This window comes from Prunus mume, linkage group LG2 (genome assembly GCF_029339155.1).
Source record: "Prunus mume cultivar Tortuosa linkage group LG2, ASM2933915v1, whole genome shotgun sequence".
NCBI lineage: Eukaryota > Viridiplantae > Streptophyta > Magnoliopsida > Rosales > Rosaceae > Prunus > Prunus mume.
The window spans coordinates 6038962-6062369 of record NC_142699.1 but is presented as its reverse complement, the minus strand read 5'-3'; the positions used below and the strand labels follow the sequence as shown (position 1 = coordinate 6062369).

General features: G+C 36.2%; 3 protein-coding genes and 1 pseudogene across 4 annotated transcripts; 2 read left to right on the top strand and 2 right to left on the bottom strand.

The window, feature by feature from the left end:
- The first annotated feature begins 4764 nt into the window (after positions 1 to 4764).
- On the top strand, positions 4765 to 6918 carry LOC148919496 (uncharacterized; annotated as a pseudogene).
- On the top strand, positions 6887 to 9061 carry LOC148919495 (MDIS1-interacting receptor like kinase 2-like). The gene is made up of 2 exons (XM_089045520.1): positions 6887 to 8248; positions 8517 to 9061. The coding sequence occupies exons 1-2, from the start codon at positions 8062 to 8064 to the stop codon at positions 8915 to 8917; spliced, it is 588 nt and encodes a 195-aa protein (XP_088901646.1). The 5' UTR covers positions 6887 to 8061; the 3' UTR covers positions 8918 to 9061.
- Positions 9062 to 18100: 9039 nt separating this feature from the next.
- On the bottom strand, positions 18101 to 22471 carry LOC103331387 (MDIS1-interacting receptor like kinase 2-like). Of its 2 annotated transcripts, none has more exons than XM_089044334.1 (2): positions 22058 to 22471; positions 18101 to 18673 (listed from the first exon to the last, which is right to left on the bottom strand). In XM_089044334.1, the coding sequence occupies exons 1-2, from the start codon at positions 22389 to 22391 to the stop codon at positions 18279 to 18281; spliced, it is 729 nt and encodes a 242-aa protein (XP_088900460.1). In that variant the 5' UTR covers positions 22392 to 22471; the 3' UTR covers positions 18101 to 18278. The 2 variants fall into 2 exon arrangements, with proteins under 2 accessions (XP_088900460.1, XP_088900459.1); XM_089044333.1 differs by lacking the exon at positions 22058 to 22471 and adding an exon at positions 19131 to 19299.
- Positions 19374 to 22051, bottom strand: LOC148919494 (uncharacterized). Its single transcript, XM_089044335.1, has one exon. The coding sequence runs from the start codon at positions 21996 to 21998 to the stop codon at positions 19374 to 19376; it is 2625 nt and encodes an 874-aa protein (XP_088900461.1). The 5' UTR covers positions 21999 to 22051.
- Positions 22472 to 23408: the final 937 nt, after the last annotated feature.

The window sequence follows — 23408 nt, the reverse complement described above, 5'->3', positions numbered from 1 at the left end:
AGATCTAAAAGATCCAAAGTGGGCAAAAGCAATGGATGAGGAAATATTGGCATTGCAGAAAAATAATACTTGGGAGGTGATGAAGCTACCTGTAGGGAAGAAGACAGTGGGATGCCTGTGGGTGTTTACAGTTAAATATAAAGTTGATGGAACAGTAGAAATATACAAAGCAAGGTTGGTGGCTAAAGGATATACCCAAACATATGGGATAGATTACCAGGAGACTTTCTCCCCGGTTGCCAAGATGAATACGGTATGTGTTCTTATCTATTTAGTTGCAAACATGGATTGTCCATTAAAAAAATTTGATGTGAAGAATGCATTTCTCCATGGGAATTTGGAGGAAGAAGTGTATATGGATTTTCCTCCTGGATATAGCAATGGTGGGAACATCGGAGTATGTCGGTTTGCGTGACTTGGACTTAAGCAACGCCCCGTGCATGGTTTGGTAGATTTGCTCAAGTCATGAGAAAGAATGGATATTGTCGAGTCATTCGATCATACTTTATTTGTGAAGCGTAGAGCGGAATAAAGTAACAGCCTTGATTATCTATGTAGATGACATGATTATAATAGGAAACGATGTTGATGAGATGTCCAAGTTGCAAGGAATCTCGTGGTCGAATTCGAGATGAAGGACTTAGGGGATTCAAGGACTTAGGGGATTTGAAGTATTTCTTGGGAGTTGAAGTTGCTCGCTCGTCGAAAGGTATCTTCTTGTCTCAACTTAAGTATGTACTGGATTTATTAAAAGAAACTAGTATGTTGGGATGTAAGTCGGTAGAGACTCCTATTGTTGAGAAGCATCATTTGTGTTTGGATCCAGAGCAGAAACTAGTTGATAAGGGTAGATATCAGAGACTTGTAGGGAGACTGATTTATTTGGCTCATACTCGTCTTGATATTGCCTATGCTGTGAGTGTTGTGAGTCAGTTCATACATTCACCGAGTGTGGATCATATGGTTGTTGTTATGCGTATCTTGGCATACTTGAAGTCAGCACTGGAAAAGGAGTATTGTATAGAAAAAATGGGATTTGAGGATTGAGGGTTTACTGATGCAGATTGGGCAGGTGATGTAACTGATAAACGATTTACTTCTGGATATTTTACCTTCGTTGGAGGGAATTTGATGACATGGCAAAGTAAAAAACAAGTGGTGGTGTCACGGTCTTCAGTTGAGGCCGAACATAGAGGTATGACTCAAGGAATCTGTGAAATCCTTTGGCTCCGAAAACTTATTTGGGGACTTGGGTTTAAACCAAAGGATACCATGAAGTTGTCTTGTGATAATAAGTCAGGAAGAGACATAGCTGATAACCCAGTACAACATGATAGAACGAAACATATAGAGGTTGATCGTCATTTTATCAAAGAGAAGCTTGAAAAGAAGATTGTATCAATACCGTTTGTGGAGTCAGAGGGACAACTTGTAGATGTTCTTACTCATGCAGTATGTAGCAGAAAGTTTGGTAACTCACTTGACAAGTTGGGCATGTGTGATATATATGCACCAATTTGAGGGGGAGTGTAAATGTGAGTTATTTAAATAAGTATGTAAATATATTGTGAATACTAGGAGTCCTTTATTAGGAAGGATTTATTTCTGTGTCCCTTATTGAGTAGTGTTTCCTTGTAAAACAAGGATTATATATGTATATATTTCAAGGAAGTAATACAATGAAAAATTACCCGTAAAATCTATTTATATTGAGAATTTCTATTTAAACCCCGCACTTCTCTTTGATCACCCCAATACTTAAATAATTAAGCGGTAAGTTTTATTATTGTATAAAAAGACAACAAAAGGTTATCCAACTTAATAATTAACCCTAGTACATCTATACACACACCCCCATACACCCCACCACTCTTTATATTAAGTTTTAAAAACCTCCTTCCAACGTCATGTTTACAAACTCTCTCTCTCTCTCTCTCTCTCTCTCTCTCAACTCAAAATACCCAAGTGTTAGAATTCCAGTTACAGTTCTTGGAGAGAGGTAAAGTTGTTCTCTTTCTCTAGAAAATATTAAATTTCAGATTTGTGGTTTCATTTGTTTGTGTTTTTTTTTTGCTGAGAACAAAGAAAATTGTGGGATTTAAATAAAAATCTCTTTTAGTTTTTATTTTTTTAGTTTGGGGTGTATTTAAGGGTAGTTTGGGAAGATAGTGGGGTTTTCTTAGAAATTGTGAAAATTTAAATTAAAAGTTGGGGTGAACTTAGAACATGGGGTGAACTAAGAGAAGTGTGAGGTTTAAATAGAAAATCTCTTTATATTTCATGCCCACGTCTGTCTTTTGGCTTACGCTTTAATAAGGGTTATCGGCATTTAGAAATGTTTTTCGTAATGTATGTATGTTTTGCCACCTAAAAGAATATGAATATGATGCTATTAGCCCAACCCTGTCAAGCATTCAGTTAAAAAACTTCACTCGCAGTGCTCTGTTTTAATGTAAAGAATAGTGATTCCTCAACAAAAAAATAAAAATAAAAATAGTGAACGTACACTCAAAATACAACAAACTCATAACTTAGAGGACAATTAATCAACATTTGTGAAAGGTTGTGCTTTTCGGTGGAAGGCTCGTGATCAGCTTTGGACTTGAAGATGACTAGCCAAACAAATGGAATAGGGAGTTGGAATAAATTGTACACTGGGAACATACAAGCAAGAACATTTTGCTGGATTCTAAATGAGGCATGTGTTTGAGTCTCTGGAATTTGGACTCAACTAATTGGGTCGCCATTGTAGTAACATATGGATAGCTAGCTTTGGCATGAAGAAGCAGGGGAAGTCTTCTCTCTTGTTGTGACGATAATACGTTGGCATGAATGTCAATCCACAATCTCGTCTAACAAGTTTCTTAGCATGGGTTTTTATTACAGGTACTCTGTTTTAAAAGTTCTTATTTTAATCCTCAAACGTTTAAATCAATCAATAGGTCCTTTATATTTTAGTCTCACATCAATTTGGTCTTTGTTGTTACATTCCAACAAACTTTATTAAAATTGGTCACATATCATCACCTGACCAACTTATTACATCAAAATTATTTTTGGGTGAACTTGAATATTTACATGGTTTAATTTAAACATCTACAAATATATGATTCTGAAAGAGTGGACACGCTTAATATGATGGGGAAATTTCAAGCCAGTTTCCACCCCTACTTTGGGGGCTGTTTTATCATTAGTTTATATTTTCTTTCACCTAATACAAATAGCTCATCAGCCATTTCAAATTCACGACATCAATTTTTCTATCGAGTAAGAAACAAAAATTGACCCATTCATTTCATACTAAAGGTCAAAAGTGAAGCCAACTGAGCTGATTTTACGCTAGCAATCAATCAGTGCTGCTTTTCTTGGGGAAAGAATTCAATGAATTTTCTTCCCTTCACCTGCCTGGAAATGAAAACCGAAGTTTCCTCTCAGCTTCATTGAGGGTTTCTTGCAAGGCCTCTTCTATCTCTGCGGCCCCAATCTTTCAACAAGTACAATAAAATAGAGCAAGTTTAGAATTATATATATTTTTATATATAAAAAGGAAGGCGAGGGGTGACTGGTGAGAAAGACCACGTGTGCATTTTGCTATATTTCAATTTGGGATAAAGCTCTTAAGACGTAGGTGTAATTGTTGGCCAAGAAACAAAAGGTAATGCGTCGGTATCATAAAGCTCTCTCTCATACCTGTTGATTTTGGCACAAGGAATAATCAAATGAATAATCAAAGGCTTCACATAGCCTTTTATTGAACATCAATGGCATCGATAGTGGCATCGGAGGAGCACAATAATCAAATGAGTTTATCCAATAAACGGCAAAACAAACCATCAACAATGACGCTCTCACTTCCATCCATTTTATTTCATTAATTCAGTCCAGCAAATGCAAAATTGACATTTAACTATAAAGAACGAAAGATAAAGACTTTGACTCCCGCCATTGTAAGAACAACCACTGAGACAAAGACTTTATTACAATTCTAACAATGGCAGCAAGCTCACTCAAGCATTCAGGTGGGTGTGACACATCTAAACCCCTATGTCATGCATATGGTTATCTCTCACCTCCATAATTTTCATTTCATTATTTCATCCAGAAAATACAAAATTGGCATTTAAATTTAGACAATGAAAGACTGAGACCTTTACTCAAAAGAAAACTGAATGGCGTGGATGAAATTACATTGAGGAGTTATTCCTCTTCAGATTTGTTGGGGACAGCTGGAGTGGATTAATTTTTCCAGTAAAGCAAAGCAAGAAGCATGTTTTGTTTGAATTGTTCTAGTCGTGACAGGACTTTAAAGAAAAGGGACAATCATGCTTTGAGAAAATGCAAAAGTTGCAATTCCAACTTTAAAGAAAAGGGACAAAGACTTTCAGTGTGAAAACCCAAAACCGTTGTTACTTAGAAATGTTTTTCTTTGTGAGAGGGAAAGAAAAAATGAAACAAAAATTTCATTGTCCAATGCCATGGTTTAACGTTTTGTATGTATAATGTGTTTTCGGTTCTAGTTCTAGCCACAGTGGAAGTAAGTCAGTGGGAGTTTTCTTTGTCTAAGAGACGAAGACTCTGACTCTGACTCTGACTCAAGGGTGTGAAAACCCTAAAAGTCTTCCCAAACCGTCTTCCAATTGAGAAAATGAAAAAAAATTGGAAACACCTTTCCAAGTCTTGAAGACTTGGATTTTATTGTGGAAAAGAGAATAGGCTCATTGCCTTCTCTTGTATGTTCAGCTTTTCAATGCTTAAGTACTGAACCCCAAAGACTAACCCACACTATATATAACTAGTAAGGCACGGCCCATGCAATATGCGTGTATACCACACAAACAATAACCATGACATCTTTAACTTCCGCTAAACTATGCTTCCTGCCTTATTGCCTTGTCATCTTCTTGTATGTTTCATCACCAAATTGGGCTGCTTTTCCTTCTGCTACTTCTACTTCTCATACTGAAGCAAAGGCTCTTCTCAAATGGAAAGCCAGCTTATTTCCAAATCAAGCCCTCAATAACCTCACCTGGTACGACCCTCCCACTCATAATATTAATGCCACCAATTCTTCCAGCAGCAATCCAGAACCAAGAACAAGCCCATGCACTTGGACAGGTGTTTCATGCAACTCAATGGAAGTGTCAGCAAGATAGACCTTTTCAATAGGGGTTTAGAAGGTACGCTACATGCATTTTCATTCGTGTCCTTCCCGAATCTTGAATATCTTAACCTCAGCATGAACAAACTATTTGATACCATCCCGCCTCAAATCAGTAACCTCTCCAAACTCCACTATCTCGAACTCTCTGGGAATAACTTGTCCGGGAGAATCCCACCAGAAATCGGTCTCCTGAAAAATCTTACCATTCTTAGTCTCTATGGAAATACATTTTTTGGGGAGATTCCCAATGAGATAGGCAACCTGAAATCTCTTGTAGATCTAAGGTTGTCTTACAACAATTTAAGTGGTCTCATCCCTCCAAATATTGGTAACTTAATAAGGCTCAACACTTTGTACTTGAATAACAATCAACTTTCTGGTTTGATTCCGAAGGAGATAGGGAACTTGACATCTCTTGTATATCTAGAATTGTCCACCAATCAGTTGTCTAGAAGAATTCCACCAGAAATCGGTCTCCTAAGAAATCTTACCGTTCTTAGTCTCTATGGAAATACATTTTTTGGGGAGATTCCCAATGAGATAGGCAACCTAAAATCTCTTGTAGATCTAAGGTTGTCTTACAACAATTTAAGTGGTCTCATCCCTCCAAATATTGGTAACTTAATAAGGCTCAACACTTTGTACTTGAATAACAATCAACTTTCTGGTTTGATTCAAGGAGATAGAACTTGACATCTCTTGTATATCTAGAATTGTCCACCAATCAGTTGTCTAGAAGAATTCCACCAGAAATCGGTCTCCTAAGAAATCTTACCGTTCTTAGTCTCTATGGAAATACATTTTTTGGGGAGATTCCCAATGAGATAGGCAACCTGAAATCTCTTGTAGATCTAAGGTTGTCTTACAACAATTTAAGTGGTCTCATCCCTCCAAATATTGGTAACTTAATAAGGCTCAACACTTTGTACTTGAATAACAATCAACTTTCTGGTTTGATTCCGAAGGAGATAGGGAACTTGACATCTCTTGTATATCTAGATTTGTCCACCAATCAGTTGTCTAGAAGAATTCCACCAGAAATCGGTCTCCTAAGAAATCTTACCGTTCTTTGTCTCTGTGGAAATACATTTTTTGGGGAGATTCCCAATGAGATAGGCAACCTGAAATCTCTTGTAGATCTAAGGTTGTCTTACAACAATTTAAGTGGTCTCATCCCTCCAAATATTGGTAACTTAATAAAGCTAAACACTTTGTATTTGGGTGCCAATCAACTTTCTGGTTTGATTCCCAAGGAGATATGGAACTTGAAATCTCTTGTAAATCTAGATTTGGCAGAGAATCAACTCAATGGTTCACTTCCCGTTTCAATCAGTGACTTACGCAACTTGGAAATCTTCCGCATAGGCGATAACCAACTTTCCGGTCCCATCCCCCAAGAGATAGTGAATCTCAAGAAGTTGACTAGTCTGCAATTGGGTATAAACCGATTTTATGGTTATCTGCCCCAAAATATTTGCCAAGGTGGAAAACTCACAAACTTTTCAGTATTCAGAAACTATTTGACTGGTTCAATCCCCAAAAGCTTGAAAAACTGCACGAGCTTATTCAGACTCCGTCTTGACCAAAACCAATTCACAGGCAATATATCTGAAGACTTTGGCATTTATCCGAATATTCATTTTATAGATGTAAGCCATAACAACTTTTATGGAGAAATCTCACACAATTGGCAAAAATGCCCAGTTGACAACCCTACGACTTGCGGGAAACAACCTTACTGGGAGCATCCCACATGAGATAGGTACAATGCAACCCAAATTCAAGAGCTAGATCTCTCTTCGAATCATTTAGTTGGGTTGATTCCAATGGGATTCGGAAAACTGACTTCTTGGAGAGGTTGATGTTGAATGGAAATCAACTTTCAGGTCGTATACCCTCTGAATTCGGATCATTGACTAATCTTGATTATCTTGACTTGTCAACAAATATATTCAGCGACTCAATTCCCAGCATTCTAGGTGACTTGCTCAAATTATACCATCTGAATTTGAGCAACAACAAGTTATCTCAAGCAATTCCACTTCAGTTGGGGAAGTTAGTTCAATTGAACGAGCTGGATTTAAGTCATAACTCTCTTGAAGGTAGCATACCATCAGCAATGAGTAATATGGAGAGTTTGGTGACGCTCAATCTTTCCCACAACAATCTTTCGGGTTCCATACCATCAAGTTTCAAAGAGATGCACGGCTTGTCGTATGTTGACATATCCTACAATCACTTGGAAGGTCCCCTTCCCAACATCAAGGCATTTCAAGAAGCTCCGCCAGAAAGATTGAAAGGGAACAAAGGATTGTGTGGCAAAGTTGGAGCTCAGCTGCCACCCTGCAATGCACATGGCTCAAAAAAGGACCACAAGGCCATATTCTCTGTTCTAGCAGTATTTGTACTTCTATCTGCTCTCTTTACAATTGTCTTTGTAATAGTGCAAAGAAAGAAGAAGAATCAAGATACTAAACAAAACCACATGCATGGAGAAATTTCCTTTTCGGTTTTAAATTTTGATGGAAAATCAATGTATGAGGAAATCATAAGGGCAACAGCAGATTTTGATTCCACATATTGCATTGGGAATGGAGGACATGGAAGCGTCTACAGAGTGAATTTGTCATCTGGAGACGTAGTGGCCGTGAAGAAACTCCATATGCTATGGGACGGCGAGACAAAATTTCAGAAGGAATTCTTAAATGAAGTAAGGGCACTCAGTGAGATAAGACATCGGAATATTGTGAAGCTCTATGGTTTCTGTGCACATAAACGACACTCGTTTTTGGTGTATGGGTATCTTGAAAGAGGCAGCTTGGCCGCAATGTTGAGCAAAGATGAAGAAGCTAAAGAGTTGGGGTGGAGTAAAAGGGTGAATATTGTTAAAGGCTTAGCTCATGCCTTGTCTTACATGCACCATGATTGCTTGCCACCGATTGTACATCGTGACATCTCAAGCAAGAACATTTTGTTGGATTCTGAATATGAGGCATGTGTTTCAGACTTTGGCACAGCTAAGTTTTGAATCCAGGACTCAACTAATTGGACTTGCGGCTGCAGGTACACATGGCTATATGGCACCAGGTAATATTGTGATTCCCTGTTCTCTGTATTTAGCACTTTTTAAGCTTTTAATTTTAGACCAATGCTTCATTTTCATCATTAGGAGCGGTTCGCATAAACACATTTTCACTTCTTTGATTTAGAAAATATGCTAATAAACACATTTTCACTTCTCTTAAGCTATAAACTAATACGTCGATTTATGCATGATATAGTTTCATTAAAATTCCATTGAATAGTTATGTCTATAAACTAATAATGCCACTTCTCTGAGGTTTTCTCTAAGCAGAGCTTGCTTACACAATGGAAGTGAATGAGAAATGCGATGTTTATAGCTTCGGTGTGGTCACGTTGGAAATAATTATGGGAAAGCATCCTGGAGATCTTTTCTCATATTTCTCATCAATCTCTTCATCCTCCTCCTCATCATCATCATCTGCATTACCAGCCCATCAAATACCAATTGTGGATGTTTTGGACCAACGCATTTTCCCTCCTACGCATCAAGTTGCAAGCGAAGTGGTCTCTCTTGTGAAGATAGCATTTTCATGCTTGAATTCCAGCCCGAAATCTCGTCCAACAATGAAACAAGTTTCTCATTTCCTCTCAACTCAGATGCTGCATTTGTCTAAGCCGGTACATATGATGACATGTGGTGAATTGCTTGGTCTTGATCCTTTGGGTACCTGAATGTTTTATTTATCTTGTGCTATTTCTTGTGTAATATAATTCGAGCATACTTGGTGAATGTTTATTTTTTCACCAATCAATAGCTATGAAATCCACAATGAAGAAATACAAATTTCAATAAACCAACAAATCTTTGGCAACAAACTGTGAGGTCGAGGATATTCAAATACAATAAACATTGTTCTAGCTAAAAAAGATTATCACAAAGATTATCACATTGGCAGTACAATGGACGTATAAATGCTCCTCAATCTGTCAAAAAAAAGGTGGGATTGAATTTGGCTAATCTACCATTTAGTATGCTCGATTCTACCATTTGGTACATTCCTGTGGCAAGTGTGATACAACGTGCAAGTCTGGGATTGAATTAATATGATAATATATATATATATATATATATATTAAAAAAGATTGGGTTTTCATATTATATAGTATATAAATGTACAAAGTGCTATACCAAATGCTCGAATACCATTCCATTGAGTTTTCATATTTTTGTTTGCAGCTGCAAATTAAATAATACAACGAATTATAGAAAACCGCATATTGAGATTCACTAAGTTGACTGAAATATGAAATTTCCACTCAAGTTTCGTTTTAGGTTTTGGCATGTGTCATCGTAACATAAGAATATTATCTAGATCAAAACAAAATCACATTAAGTCTACACAGCAGACCAATAAGTTGAAATAAAAAAGTACTCAAATTTGAAGGACAACCTGCATATAGATGTCCTAAGTAGAGAGGGTTATCAGTAGTTAGAAATGTTTTGGTAATGTATGTATGTTTTGGCACCTAAAAGAATATGAATATGTTGCTATTAGCCCAACCCTGTCAAGCATTCAGTTAAAACTTCACTCGCAGTGCTCTGTTTTAATGTAAAGAATAGTGATTCCTCAACAAAAAAATAAAATAGTAAATGTACACTCAAAATCCAACAAAATCATAACTTAGAGGTCAATTAATCAAACATTTGCGAAAGGTTGTGCTTTTCGGTGGAAGGCTCGTGATCAGCTTTGGACTTGAAGATGACCAGCCAAGCAAATGGAATAGGGAGTTGGAATAAATTGTACACTGGGAACATACAAGCAAGAACATTTTGCTGGATTCTATATGAGGCATGTGTTTCAGCCTCTGGAACCTGGACTCAACTAATTAGGTCACCATTGCAGTAACATATGGATAGCTAGCTTTGGCATCAAGAAGCAGGGGAAGTCTTCTCTCTTGTTGTGATGATAATACGTTGGCATGAATGTGAATCCACAATCTCGTCTAACAATGAAACAAGTTTCTCAGCACAGGTTTTTCTTACAAGTGCTCTGTTTTAAAAGTTCTTATTTTAGTCCTCAAATGTTAATCAATCAATAGGTCCTTTATATTTTGGTCTCACGTCAATTTGGTCTTTGTTCTTGGGCATCAATTTGGTTTAAGATAAAATTTTCAGTCATTGTTTTGGGCATCACAAATTGATAGAGTTGTTAGTGATGAAATTGTCAGTGATTGATGAAATTTTCAGTCATTGTTCTTGGTTGATACAGGGAATGGGAGAAAAAGGATGTAGGTTTTTTCAGTGGTTTGATGCAGAAATGTGTGAGCGTTCAAAATTGTTGATACCTGGTTTGCTGAGGAAGATTGATAGGGTGGAGAAGGAAAATGCAAAGATTCGAGCAAAGTCAAAAATATTGTGGGCTGTTATGTTGCTTTCCTGGTTGGTGGTTGTTGCCATGAAGATGAATTAGGCACTTTGGCAGTAGTTCAGTGGGCATTGTAATTTGATACCTGATGTTAATGTAATGTAAGGCATTTTGGCAGTAGTTAAGCACTTTGGCAATAGTTTAATGGGCAAATTTAATTTGAGAACAAATGCTAATCTAATGTAAGACACTTTGGCAGTGTAATGTAATGTCATTTGGTGTAATGTAATGTAATGCTAGTTAAGTTTGTTCATTGTAATTTGTTTAGGGGTTACAAATGGTGACATGAATGGTAAGTTGTTTAGAGGTTACAAATGGTGACATGAATGTAATGCTAGTTAGTTAAGTAATGTAATGCTAGTTAAGTTTGATCTGTGATATGAATGGTAAATTGAATGGTAATTTCTTGATGAATCTAGAAGAAGATAACCAAAATTCAGTTTTCCTAAAAAGCAGGACCTGCCTTCTTTGCCAAAGTTTATGGTGGATATGTAGCCTTTGGTAACATGCCAAAGTTTACTGGAATCTGAAAAGCAAGAGGCAAAGCCCAAAACTAAAATCTAAGCCTTTGATATACATATATAATATCAATTTAAACTTCAATGTAAAAAATTTAAAATCTAAGGCTAAGGCAACATTCACTTCTAAAGAAAAATTCGAAATATTAAGAAGTGGAATTTCACATGTTCCAATGTTATTTTGAGAAACCTAAAAGTTATCCAAATGTTTTTTTGAAAATATTAATATATATTAAAAAGAAAAACAATTGGGCTACCCGGAGACAAATGTACCTGGGAACTTGAAATGCCAATTTCGGATCTTCTAGACCAACACATCTCTCTTTTGAACATAGCGTTTGCATCCTTGAATCCCAGTCCGCAGTGTCGTCCAACAATGAAGAAAGTTTCTAAGCTCCTCTCATCAACTCAGAGGCTGCATTTGTCAAAGCCATAATTACATATGACTACATGTGGTGAATTGCTTGCTCTTGATGGTTTCACTGCCTGTCAGGACATATGCTGCTTTTCATTCGAGTCTGCCTTGTTCTAATTCTTCTTAGATGTTTAGATTATTGTAATATATTTCATGCCCACGTCTGTCTTTTGGCTTACGCTTTAATAAGGGTTATCGGTATTTAGAAATGTTTTTCGTAATGTATGTATGTTTTGCCACCTAAAAGAATATGAATAAGATGCTATTAGCCCAACCCTGTCGAGCATTCAGTTAAAACTTCACTCGCAGTGCTCTGTTTTAATGTAAAGAATAGTGATTCCTCAACAATTAAAAAATAAAAATAGTGAACGTACACTCAAAATACAACAAACTCATAACTTAGAGCATTCAGTTAAAACTGGGAACAGCTTTGGACTTGAAGATGACCAGCCAAACAAATGGAATAGGGAGTTGGAATAAATTGTACACTGGGAACATACAAGCAAGAACATTTTGCCGGATTCTAAATGAGGCATGTGTTTTAGTCTCTGGAACTTGACTCAACTAATTGGGTCGCCATTGCAGTAACATATGGATAGCTAGCTTTGGCATCAAGAAGCAGGGGAAGTCTTCTCTCTTGTTGTACGATAATACGTTGGCATGAATGTCAATCCACAACCTCGTCTAACAAGTTTCTCAGCATGTGTTTTTATTACAGGTACTATGTTTTAAAAGTTCTTATTTTAATCCTCAAACGTTCAAATCAATCAGTAGGTCCTTTATATTTTAGTCTCACATCAATTTGGTCTTTGTTGTCACATTCCAACAAACTTTATTAAAATTGGTCACATATCATCACCTGACCAACTTATTACATCAAAATATAGCTCAATTTCGTCCTAGAACTCAAATTTTTGCTCAACAAAATCATCTGCTTTCCATTCAAGGTTTCATATTTACGTTTCATCAAGGAGAGTACACAACTTTGTTGAGCAACATATGTATTTTTTTTTTCCTTTGTTCTTCAGGGTTTCAATTTCTTCATCCAAACAGAGGGTTAAGGATCACATTGATTGATTGGAAAGTTTGAGAATTTAAATGAGGACTTTTGAAAAATTCAAGGACCATTCATGACCAAAACCCTTCTCAGTATCTTTCTATTCGGAGAGGCTGCATTTGTTGAAGCTTGTTACCTACGATATACCATGTGACATAGTGAAGCATTCAGGGAGAAGGAGAGAGAAAGATATTTAAAAATATATAAAAAGATTTAAGTTTACTTTTAATTCATTTTAAAAATGAATTTTAAGTTTTAAAAATATATTATTTTATATTTAAAGCCACATGGCTTTATACCATTGGATGTGTGGGCTCCACACATGTGTCACGCTAGCAATTTAATAGAAAATTTGACGGAAGCTAACGGTAGGGACCATTTTGATGTGTGGAGGCTAACCATGAGGACCTTTAGTGTCACAAAAAAAGGCTAGAGACGAACAGTGATAATTTCGCAAACCTCAGGGATCATTTGTGATAAAAAGCCAAAAATTTATATAGATCCTATTTGTAGAGAAAAACCCAAAACTAGCCACTTGTCATTTTCTAATTGCTTCTTAATGAGTTAAAATTTTATAAGAACCAATTAAAAAATAAAAAGTGCTAGTTTTGAATTTTTCACTCCAAATATGCTATATAAAGGTTTATATATATATATATATTATGTCATGCTAAAATGAGTTTATTATAGTAAAATCTTATTTAATTATTTAATCTTTTGACGAGTTAGCTGAAGCCCAACCTTATTCTCCTAAAATTGTTTTGACTATTGTATATATATATTTTTTTTTTGGGTGTCAAATATCAAGTCAAAGTGGGAGGTAGGGTTGGTTTTCAGATGGATCAAATTGGAATCAGGGGATTCCCATTCCAATCCAAAAAAATTTGGAATGAAAATTCTTTTCCAAAAAATTTCAGAATGGGATATTTGTTGAAATGCCACCTGAACTTATACCTTAGTTTCAATTTGTCACATGAAAAAAAAAAATTTAAGTGAAATGTCACCTAAAATTTTCAAAATCCATGATTTGTCACCTGACTTTAACATCATCCAATTTTCCATCTATTTTCAAGGGTATTTTAGTCTTTTCATTTTCAAGGATATTTTAAAAATGAAAAATATTATTATTAAAAAAATAAAGCTTAAATGTAAAAATGGTTGGGGGTTAAATGTGAAAAGATATATAATTTTTATAATTTTCAAGGGTCTTTTCATAATTTTTTTATAATGATTTTTTCATTTTTAAAATATTCTTGAAAATAAAAATACTAAAATACCCTTAAAAATAGTTGGAAAATTGGATGATATTAAAGTCAGGTGACAAATCATGGATTTTGAAAAATTCAGGTGACATTTTTTTTCAGGTGACAAATTGAAATCAAGTTATAAGTTCAGATGACATTTCAACGAATATTCCTTTCAGAATTTAACACATTTTGGAAATTTTCATAAAATTCTTGAAAACATTAAGCATGTCTAACAATTTGAAAGACTAAACTATTTTATTCAGGTGATAAATTGAAATTAAGTTATATATAAATTAAAAGGACGCGTTAGCGATTCAAACCCACGTGTCAAAAACGGTATAGCCGCACGACTATACTATTTTATTAGCATTTAACATATTCATTAACGGTTTGGCTAACATATGGAGCAATTTGTAGGGTTTTCGTGACATTGAATATGTACTGGTAAATGTCCCTAAAATCGGGTATGAACTTGTAAATGACCCTATAGGTTGGGGGGTTTTATGTAGTTTGTCCTATTTTCTAAATCAAAGATAGTGAAAATGTGTATCATGAATAAATCGAATTAACCGCTCCTAATGATGAAAATGAAGCATTAGTCTAAAATCCAAAGCTTAAAAGTGCAAATACAGGGAACAGGGAATCACAATATTACTTGGTGCCATGTAGCCAAATGTACCTGCAACGCAGTCCAATTAGTTGAGTGTGGATTTAAAACCTTAGATCTGCCAAAGTCTGAAATATAGGCCTCATATTCAGAATCCAACAAAATGTTCTTGCTTGAGATATCACGATGTACAATCGGTGGCAAGCAATCGTGATGCATGTAAGACAAGGCATGAGCTAAGCCTTTAACAATATTCACCCTTTTACTCAAGGATTGAAATATCGGCCGATATATCGATATTTTGAACTGTCGACACCGATATTGGGGGGTAAGGTCATATCTTCCCCGATATCGACGATATATCCCCGATAAGTGCGATATCCCCAATATTTTGCCGATATTCCCGATATTTTCCAATACCCATAACAAAACCCAAAAAAATTCAAAAGTTTTGAAGCAAATTGAAACTGAAAAGATTTTTTGGAGGTATATGTGCAGTGATTAGATATATATGTGAAGGCTTTTGGCAATATTCAATTCAAAAGATGTTTTGGAGTATGCATGTTTTAGAGTATGCATCAAAAGAATATAGACTATGCATCAAAAGAATATAGACCTAGTACTAACTCAAATGAATCTTATGATGACTATGGTTATGTCATGTCTGATTATAGTGGAACTAGATATGGAGCTCAAGATGATGAAACGGATTATGGACCTACTAGTTGAGTTAATCCTAACTATCCCATATATGGGATGACAGTAGGGAGCTCAAGAGAGACATATGTGCACCATGTTCAAACATGGCTTACAAACTACTCGGGTTACATGACTTGGTATGATTATTATACGAATCTAGATGGTTGTTCCACATTGTTTGAACCTCATAGGAGCTCTTCATTTATGTAGTTGGACACTCATCTAAATTGTAATCCAATGTTCAAATAAACTATGGATTTATGCATGGTTTATTCATTCTAATCAACTTTTTATTTTCAAACTTTTCATTAACGCGTATTACATACCACTTATATTTCATCATATATATATATATATATATCTTATTATTAGTAAATTTTGAGTTTTATTTGTTCAATACATTCATTGACAATGTATAACATCTATGAAAGTTTTACACCAAAATTATGTCTTTCAATGCCTATATCTGTCATTTTTGTTGATTTTTTCCCGATACCCAAAACGATAACGATATATCCCTCAAAATATCTGTAAATTGGAGGCCCGATATTATCTGCACGGCCGATATTTTAATCCTTGCTTTTACTCCACCCCAACTTTTTAGCTTTTTCATCTTTGCTCAACATTGCGGCCAAGCTACCTCTTTCAAGATACTCATACACCAAAAATGAGTGTCGTTTATGTGCGCAAAAACCATAGAGCTTCACAATATTCTGATGTCTTATCTCACTGAGTGCCCTTACCTCATTTAAGAACTCCTTCTGAAATTCTGCCTTGCCATCCCATAGCAGATAGAGGTACTTCACGGCCATTACGTCTCCAGATGACAAATTCACTATGTAGACACTTCCATGTCCTCCTTTCCCAATGCAATATGTGGAATCAAAATCTTCTGTTGCTCTTATGATTTCCTCATACATTGATTTTCCATCAAAATTTAAAACCGAAAAGGAAATTTCTCTATGCATGTGGGTTTGTTTAGCATCTTGATGCTTCTTTTTTCTTTGCACTATTACAAAGACAATTGTAAAGAGAGCACATAGAAGTACAAATATTGCTAGAACAGATAATATAACATTGTGGTCCTTTTTTGAGCCCTATGCATTGCATGCATGGCAGTAGAGCCCAACTTTGCCACACAATCCTTTGTTACCTTTCAATCTTTCTGGCGGAACTTCTCGAAATGCACTGATGTTGGGAAGGGGACCTTCCAAGTGATTGTAGGATATGTCAACGTATGAGAAGCCGTGCATCTCTTCGAAACTTGATGGTATGGAACCCAAAAGATTGTTGTGGGAAAGATCAAGTGTCACCAAACTCTGCATACTGCCTATTTATGATGGTATCTTACCTTCAAGTCAGTTATGACTTAAATCGAGGTCACTCAATTGAATTATTCAAGTGAGTTATGACTTAAATCGAGGTCATTCAATTGAATTAACTTCCCCAACTTGAATGGAATTGTTTGAGCCAGCTTGTTGGTGCTCAAATTCAAGTAGTGCAATTTGAACAAGTCACCTAGAATGCTCGGAATTGACTCATTGAATTTGTTTGTTGACAAGTCAAGATATTCAATATCATTCAATGATCCAAATTCCCATGATATACCGTCAACTTATCCAGCAAAGACAACTTCTCGAATTCTTTTGGGATCAACCCAACTAAATGATTTGAAGAAAATTCCAACACTTGAATTTGGGTTGCGTTGCCTATCATAGGTGGTATGCTACCAATAAGGTTGTTTGCTTCCATCATTAAGGTTTTCAGCTTTGGGCATTATCTCCAGTTGTGTGAGATTTCTCCATACGAGTTGTTGTGGCTTATATTCATAAAATCAAGATTTGGATACACACTAAAGAGCCTTTGCTTCTGTATGAGAATTAGAAGTAGCAGAAGGAAAAGCAACCCAATTTGGTGATGAAACATACAAGAAGATGACAAGGCAATAAGGTAGGAAGCATAGTTTAGCGGAAGTTAAAGATGTCATGGTTATTGTTTGTGTGGTCTACACGCATATTGTATGGGCCGTGCCTTACTAGTTATATATAGCGTGGGTTAGTCTTTGAGGTTCAGTTGAGCATTGAAAAGTCTTTCGGATCTCATCTATAAATTGTAGAAGAACTAAAGATGAAATTGTCGTTTACTGTACATAGGAATAGGAATGCGTAATTGATGGTTTGTTTTGTCGTTTATTGGATAAATTCATTTGATTATTGTGCTCCTCCGATGCCACTACCGATAATTTAGTCAACTTCATTTGATTATTTATTAGCTTTGTAGTTGAATGAAAGCTATTTCTTCAGTTTTTTTAATTAAAAAAATCGGTTATTTGGGGTGTTAAAAAAGAGAGGATAAAGTTTTGAAATTCCCCTTGGAATGGTTGTCACTTCACCTGGGTCGTTGTGGCCCTACATATATTTCAAAACAAAAGAATTAGTTTTACAGAAAGTGGGTTGGATATTTCTGCGATTTTACAAATATCTACATTCTGAAAAAACTTTCGAGGAGTAATGACATTATTTATGCCAACGTATTATCATCACATCAAGAGAGAAGACTGCCCAAACGTATTATCATCACATCCAGAGACTGAAACAAATGCCAAATTTCATTTTCCATGTCATTTTGATTTTGGAAAAAAAGAAGAAAAAAAAAGGAATTACGTCATTCATTTTACATAATCAAGTTTAAAAGAAGTTTAAAAAAAAAACTAAACTTGTATCAAGTTTAAAGTATTTAAAAAAAAGAAGAAAAGAAACTCAAACTGATGCCACTTGAATTTTGTGTCGTGTCTCAATGTGTCCCTCCAAATAAAATGTTGAATCATCACTTTATCTGTCCTTTAATTTATGATTTTGTTGTATTTTCAGTGTACGTTCACTATTTTTTTTTTTTTTTTTTGTTGAGGAATCACTATTCTGTACATTAAAAAAAGAGCACTGCGAGTGAAGTTGTAACGGAACGCTTGACAGGGCAAATTGATACATACATACATCACGAAAAAAATTTCTAAATACTAATAACCCAAAAGACAGAAGTGGGCATGAAATATATTACAATAATCCAAACATCTAAGAGGAATTAGAATAAGGCAGACTCCGATGAAAAGCAGCACATGTCCTGATCAAGCAGTGAAACCATCAAGAGCAAGCAATTCACCACATGTTGTCATATGTAATGGCTTTGACAAATGCAGCCTCTGAGTTGATGACAGGAGCTGAGAAACTTTCTTCATTGTTGGACGACACTGCGAACTGGGATTCAAGGATGCAAATGCGATCTTGACCAGAGAGACCACCTCCCCTGCTTCTTGTTTTGTGGGTGGGGAGATGCGTTGGTCCAGAACTTCCGAAATTGGCATTTCAGGGGCAGGTGATGTAGATGAAGACGATGATGACGCCCATGATGATAAAGATGAGAAAACATCTCCTGGATGGCTTCCCATAATTATTTCCAGTGTGACAACTCCAAAGCTATAAACATCGCACTTCTCGTTCACTTCCATTGTATATGCAAGCTCTGCCCAGAAAAAGCACATAGAAGAAATTGTATCATGCATCAATTGTACACATGTATAATAAGAGACTGAGATTGAAGTGTTCAAAACATTGCTTCTTAGAAAAAGGGCAGTGAAGAAGTCACAATTTCCCAATCAAAATAATAATTCATTGAAACACACAACCTACAAATTCGAGGAAATTTGGTTCTTTTTCAGAAAAAAAAAAAGATAGCTTAATAGAAGCTGGACGGTGCAGAAGAAAAAGAATTAAAAGCTGGATGTTGAAAAAGAAAAAGAATTAAATAAGAAAAGTTTCCATCATCATTCACATAAAAAATTTCTAATAGTTATATACTCTAAATCAAAGAAGTGAAAATGTGTTATGTTAACCTCTCCTAATGATGAAAATGAAGCATTGGTCTAAAAGCAAAAGCTTAAAAAGTGCTAAATACAGAGAATAGGGAATCACAATATTACCTGGTGCCATGTAGCCATATGTGCCTGCAGCGGCAGTCCAATTAGTTGAGTCTGGATTTAAATACTTAGCAGTGCCAAAGTCCGAAACACATGCCTCATATTCAGAATCCAACAAAATGTTCTTGCTTGAGATGTCACGATGTACAATCGGGTGGCAAGCAATCGTGGTGCATGTAAGACAAGGCATGAGCTAAGCCTTTAACAATATTCACCCTTTTACTCCACCCCAACTCTTTAGCTTCTTCATCTTTGCTCAACATTGCGCCAAGCTACCTCTTTCAAGATACTCATACACCAAAACGAGTGTCGTTTATGTGCGCAAAAACCATAGAGCTTCACAATATTCCGATGTCTTATCTCAGTGAGTGCCCTTACTTCATTCAAGAATTCCTTCTGAAATTCTATCTCGCCATCCCACAGCGGATGTAGTTTCTTAACAGCCACTACGTCTCCAGATGACAAATTTACTCTATAGACGCTTCCATGTCCTCCCTTCCCAATGCAATATGTGGAATCAAAATCTTCTGTTGCCCTTATGATTTCCTCATACATTGATTTTCCATCAAAATTTAAAACCGAAAAGGAAATTTCTCCATGCATGTGGTTTTGTTTAGTATCTTGATGCTTCTTCTTTCTTTGCACTATTACAAAGACAATTGTAAAGAAAGCTGATAGAAGTATAAATATCACTAGAAGAGAGAATATTAACTTGTGGTCCTTTTTTGAGCCATGTTGATCGCAGGTTGGCAAACCTCCAACTTTGCCACACAATCTTTTGTTCCCTTTCAATCTTTCTGGAAGAGCTTCTCGAAATGCCCTGTTGTTGGGAAGGGGACCTTCCAAGTGATTGTAAGATATGTCAACATACAACAAGCCACGCAAGTCTTCGAAACTTGATGGTATGGAACCCGAAAGATTGTTGTGGGAAAGATTGAGCGTCACCAAACTCTCCATATTGTTCATTGATGATGGTATGCTACCTTCAAGAGAGTTATGACTTAAATCCAATTCGTTCAATTGAACTAACTTCCCCAACTGAAGTGGAATTGCTTGAGATAACTTGTTGTTGCTCAAATTCAGATGGTATAATTTGAGCAAGTCACCTAGAATGCTGGGAATTGAGTCACTAAATTTGTTCGTTGACAAGTCAAGATATTCAAGATTAGTCAATGATTCGAATTCAAAGGGTATACGACCCGAAAGTTGATTTCCATTCAACATCAACCTCTCTAAAGAAGTCAGTCTCCCGAATCCCATTGGAATTAACCCAACTAAATTATTCGAAGAGAGATCTAGCTCATGAATTTGGGTTGCATTGCCTATCTCAGGTGGGATGCTCCCAGTAAAGTTGTTTCCCGCAAGTCGTAGGGTTGTCAACTTTGGGCAATTTTGCCAATTGTGTGAGATTTCTCCATACAAGTTGTTATTGCTTACATCTAAAAAATGGAGATTCGGATAAACGCCAAATTCTTCAGATATATTGCCTGTCAATTGGTTTTGTCCAAGACGGAGTCTGCGTAAGCTCGTGCAGTTTTTCAAGCTTTTGGGGATTTGACCAGTCAAATTGTTTATGCTTGCTGTAAAGTTTGTGAGTTTTCCACCTTGGCAAATATTTTGGGGCAGATAACCAGACAATTGGTTTGTATCCAAAGACAGGAAAGACAAATTCTTAAGATTCTCTAACTCTTGCGGAATGGAGCCAGAAAGTTTGTTATCGCGTAGGAGTAAGATCTCCAAGTTGCTCAAGTTAGCAAATAAGGCTGGAATTGAATCATTGAGTTGATTCTCGCTCAACTCTAGATTTACAAGAGATTTCAAGTTCCCTATCTCCATGGGAATCAAACCAGAAAGTTTATTGGAATACAAATGCAAACTGTTTAGGTTTATTAAGTTACCAATATTTGGAGGGATGAGACCACTTAAATTGTTCTCGGACAACGACAGATCTACAAGAGATTTCAAGTTCCCTATCTCCTTGGGAATCATACCAGAAAGTTGATTGGATTGCAAGTACAAAGTGTTTAGCTTTATTAAGTTACCAATATTTGGAGGGATGAGACCACTTAAATTGTTCTTGCACAACTCCAGATCTACAAGAGATTTCAAGTTCCATATCTCCTTGGGAATCAAACCAGAAAGTTGATTGGAATGCAAGTACAAAGTGTCTAGCTTTATTAAGTTACCAATATTAGGAGGGATGCGACCACTTAAATTGTTCTGGGACAACTCCAGATCTACAAGAGATTTCAAATTCCCTATCTCCATGGGAATCAAACCAGAAAGTTGATTATCATAGAGATAAAGATGGGTAAGGCTTGTTAGATTGCCTAGTGATCTTGGAACTGAACTGTTGAGTTTATTCTTATACAAATATAGCTCCACAAGATTTTTCAAGTTGCCTATCTCAGTGGGAATATTCCTAGAAAGTGTATTTTCAACAAGACTAAGAACGGTAAGATTTCTTAGGAGACCGATTTCTGGTGGAATTCTTCTAGACAACTGATTGGTGGACAATTCTAGATATACAAGAGATGTCAAGTTCCCTATCTCCTTCGGAATCAAACCAGAAAGTTGATTGTTATTCAAGTACAAAGTGTTGAGCCTTATTAAGTTACCAATATTTGGAGGGATGAGACCACTTAAATTGTTGTAAGACAACCTTAGATCTACAAGAGATTTCAGGTTGCCTATCTCATTGGGAATCTCCCCAAAAAATGTATTTCCATAGAGACTAAGAATGGTAAGATTTTTCAGGAGACCGATTTCTGGTGGGATTCTCCCAGACAAGTTATTCCCAGAGAGTTCGAGATAGTGGAGTTTGGAGAGGTTACTGATTTGAGGCGGGATGGTATCAAATAGTTTGTTCATGCTGAGGTTAAGATATTCAAGATTCGGGAAGGACACGAATGAAAATGCATGTAGCGTACCTTCTAAACCCCTATTGAAAAGGTCTATCTTGCTGACACTTCCAGCTGAGTTGCATGAAACACCTGTCCAAGTGCATGGGCTTGTTCTTGGTTCTGGATTGCTGCTGGAAGAATTGGTGGCATTAATATTATGAGTGGGAGGGTCGTACCAGGTGAGGTTATTGAGGGCTTGATTTGGAAATAAGCTGGCTTTCCATTTGAGAAGAGCCTTTGCTTCAGTATGAGAAGTAGAAGTAGCAGAAGGAAAAGCAGCCCAATTTGGTGATGAAACATACAAGAAGATGACAAGGCAATAAGGCAGGAAGCATAGTTTAGCGGAAGTTAAAGATGTCATGGTTATTGTTTGTGTGGTATACACGCATATTGCATGGGCCGTGCCTTACTAGTTATATATAGTGTGGGTTAGTCTTTGGGGTTCAGTACTTAAGCATTGAAAAGCTGAACATACAAGAGAAGGCAATGAGCCTATTCTCTTTTCCACAATAAAATCCAAGTCTTCAAGACTTGGAAAGGTGTTTCCAATTTTTTTTCATTTTCTCAATTGGAAGACGGTTTGGGAAGACTTTTAGGGTTTTCACACCCTTGAGTCAGAGTCAGAGTCAGAGTCTTCGTCTCTTAGACAAAGAAAACTCCCACTGACTTACTTCCACTGTGGCTAGAACTAGAACCGAAAACACATTATACATACAAAACGTTAAACCATGGCATTGGACAATGAAATTTTTGTTTCATTTTTTCTTTCCCTCTCACAAAGAAAAACATTTCTAAGTAACAACGGTTTTGGGTTTTCACACTGAAAGTCTTTGTCCCTTTTCTTTAAAGTTGGAATTGCAACTTTTGCATTTTCTCAAAGCATGATTGTCCCTTTTCTTTAAAGTCCTGTCACGACTAGAACAATTCAAACAAAACATGCTTCTTGCTTTGCTTTACTGGAAAAATTAATCCACTCCAGCTGTCCCCAACAAATCTGAAGAGGAATAACTCCTCAACGTATGGATGGAAGTGAGAGCGTCATTATTGATGGTTTGTTTTGCCGTTTATTGGATAAACTCATTTGATTATTGTGCTCCTCCGATGCCACTATCGATGCCATTGATGTTCAATAAAAGGCTATGTGAAGCCTTTGATTATTCATTTGATTATTCCTTGTGCCAAAATCAACAGGTATGAGAGAGAGCTTTATGATACCGACGCATTGCCTTTTGTTTCTTGGCCAACAATTACACCTACGTCTTAAGAGCTTTATGCATGGAAATAGATGGGAAGAGTCTTATTCCCAAATTGAAATATAGCAAAATGCACACGTGGTCTTTCTCACCAGTCACCCCTCGCCTTCCTTTTTATATATAAA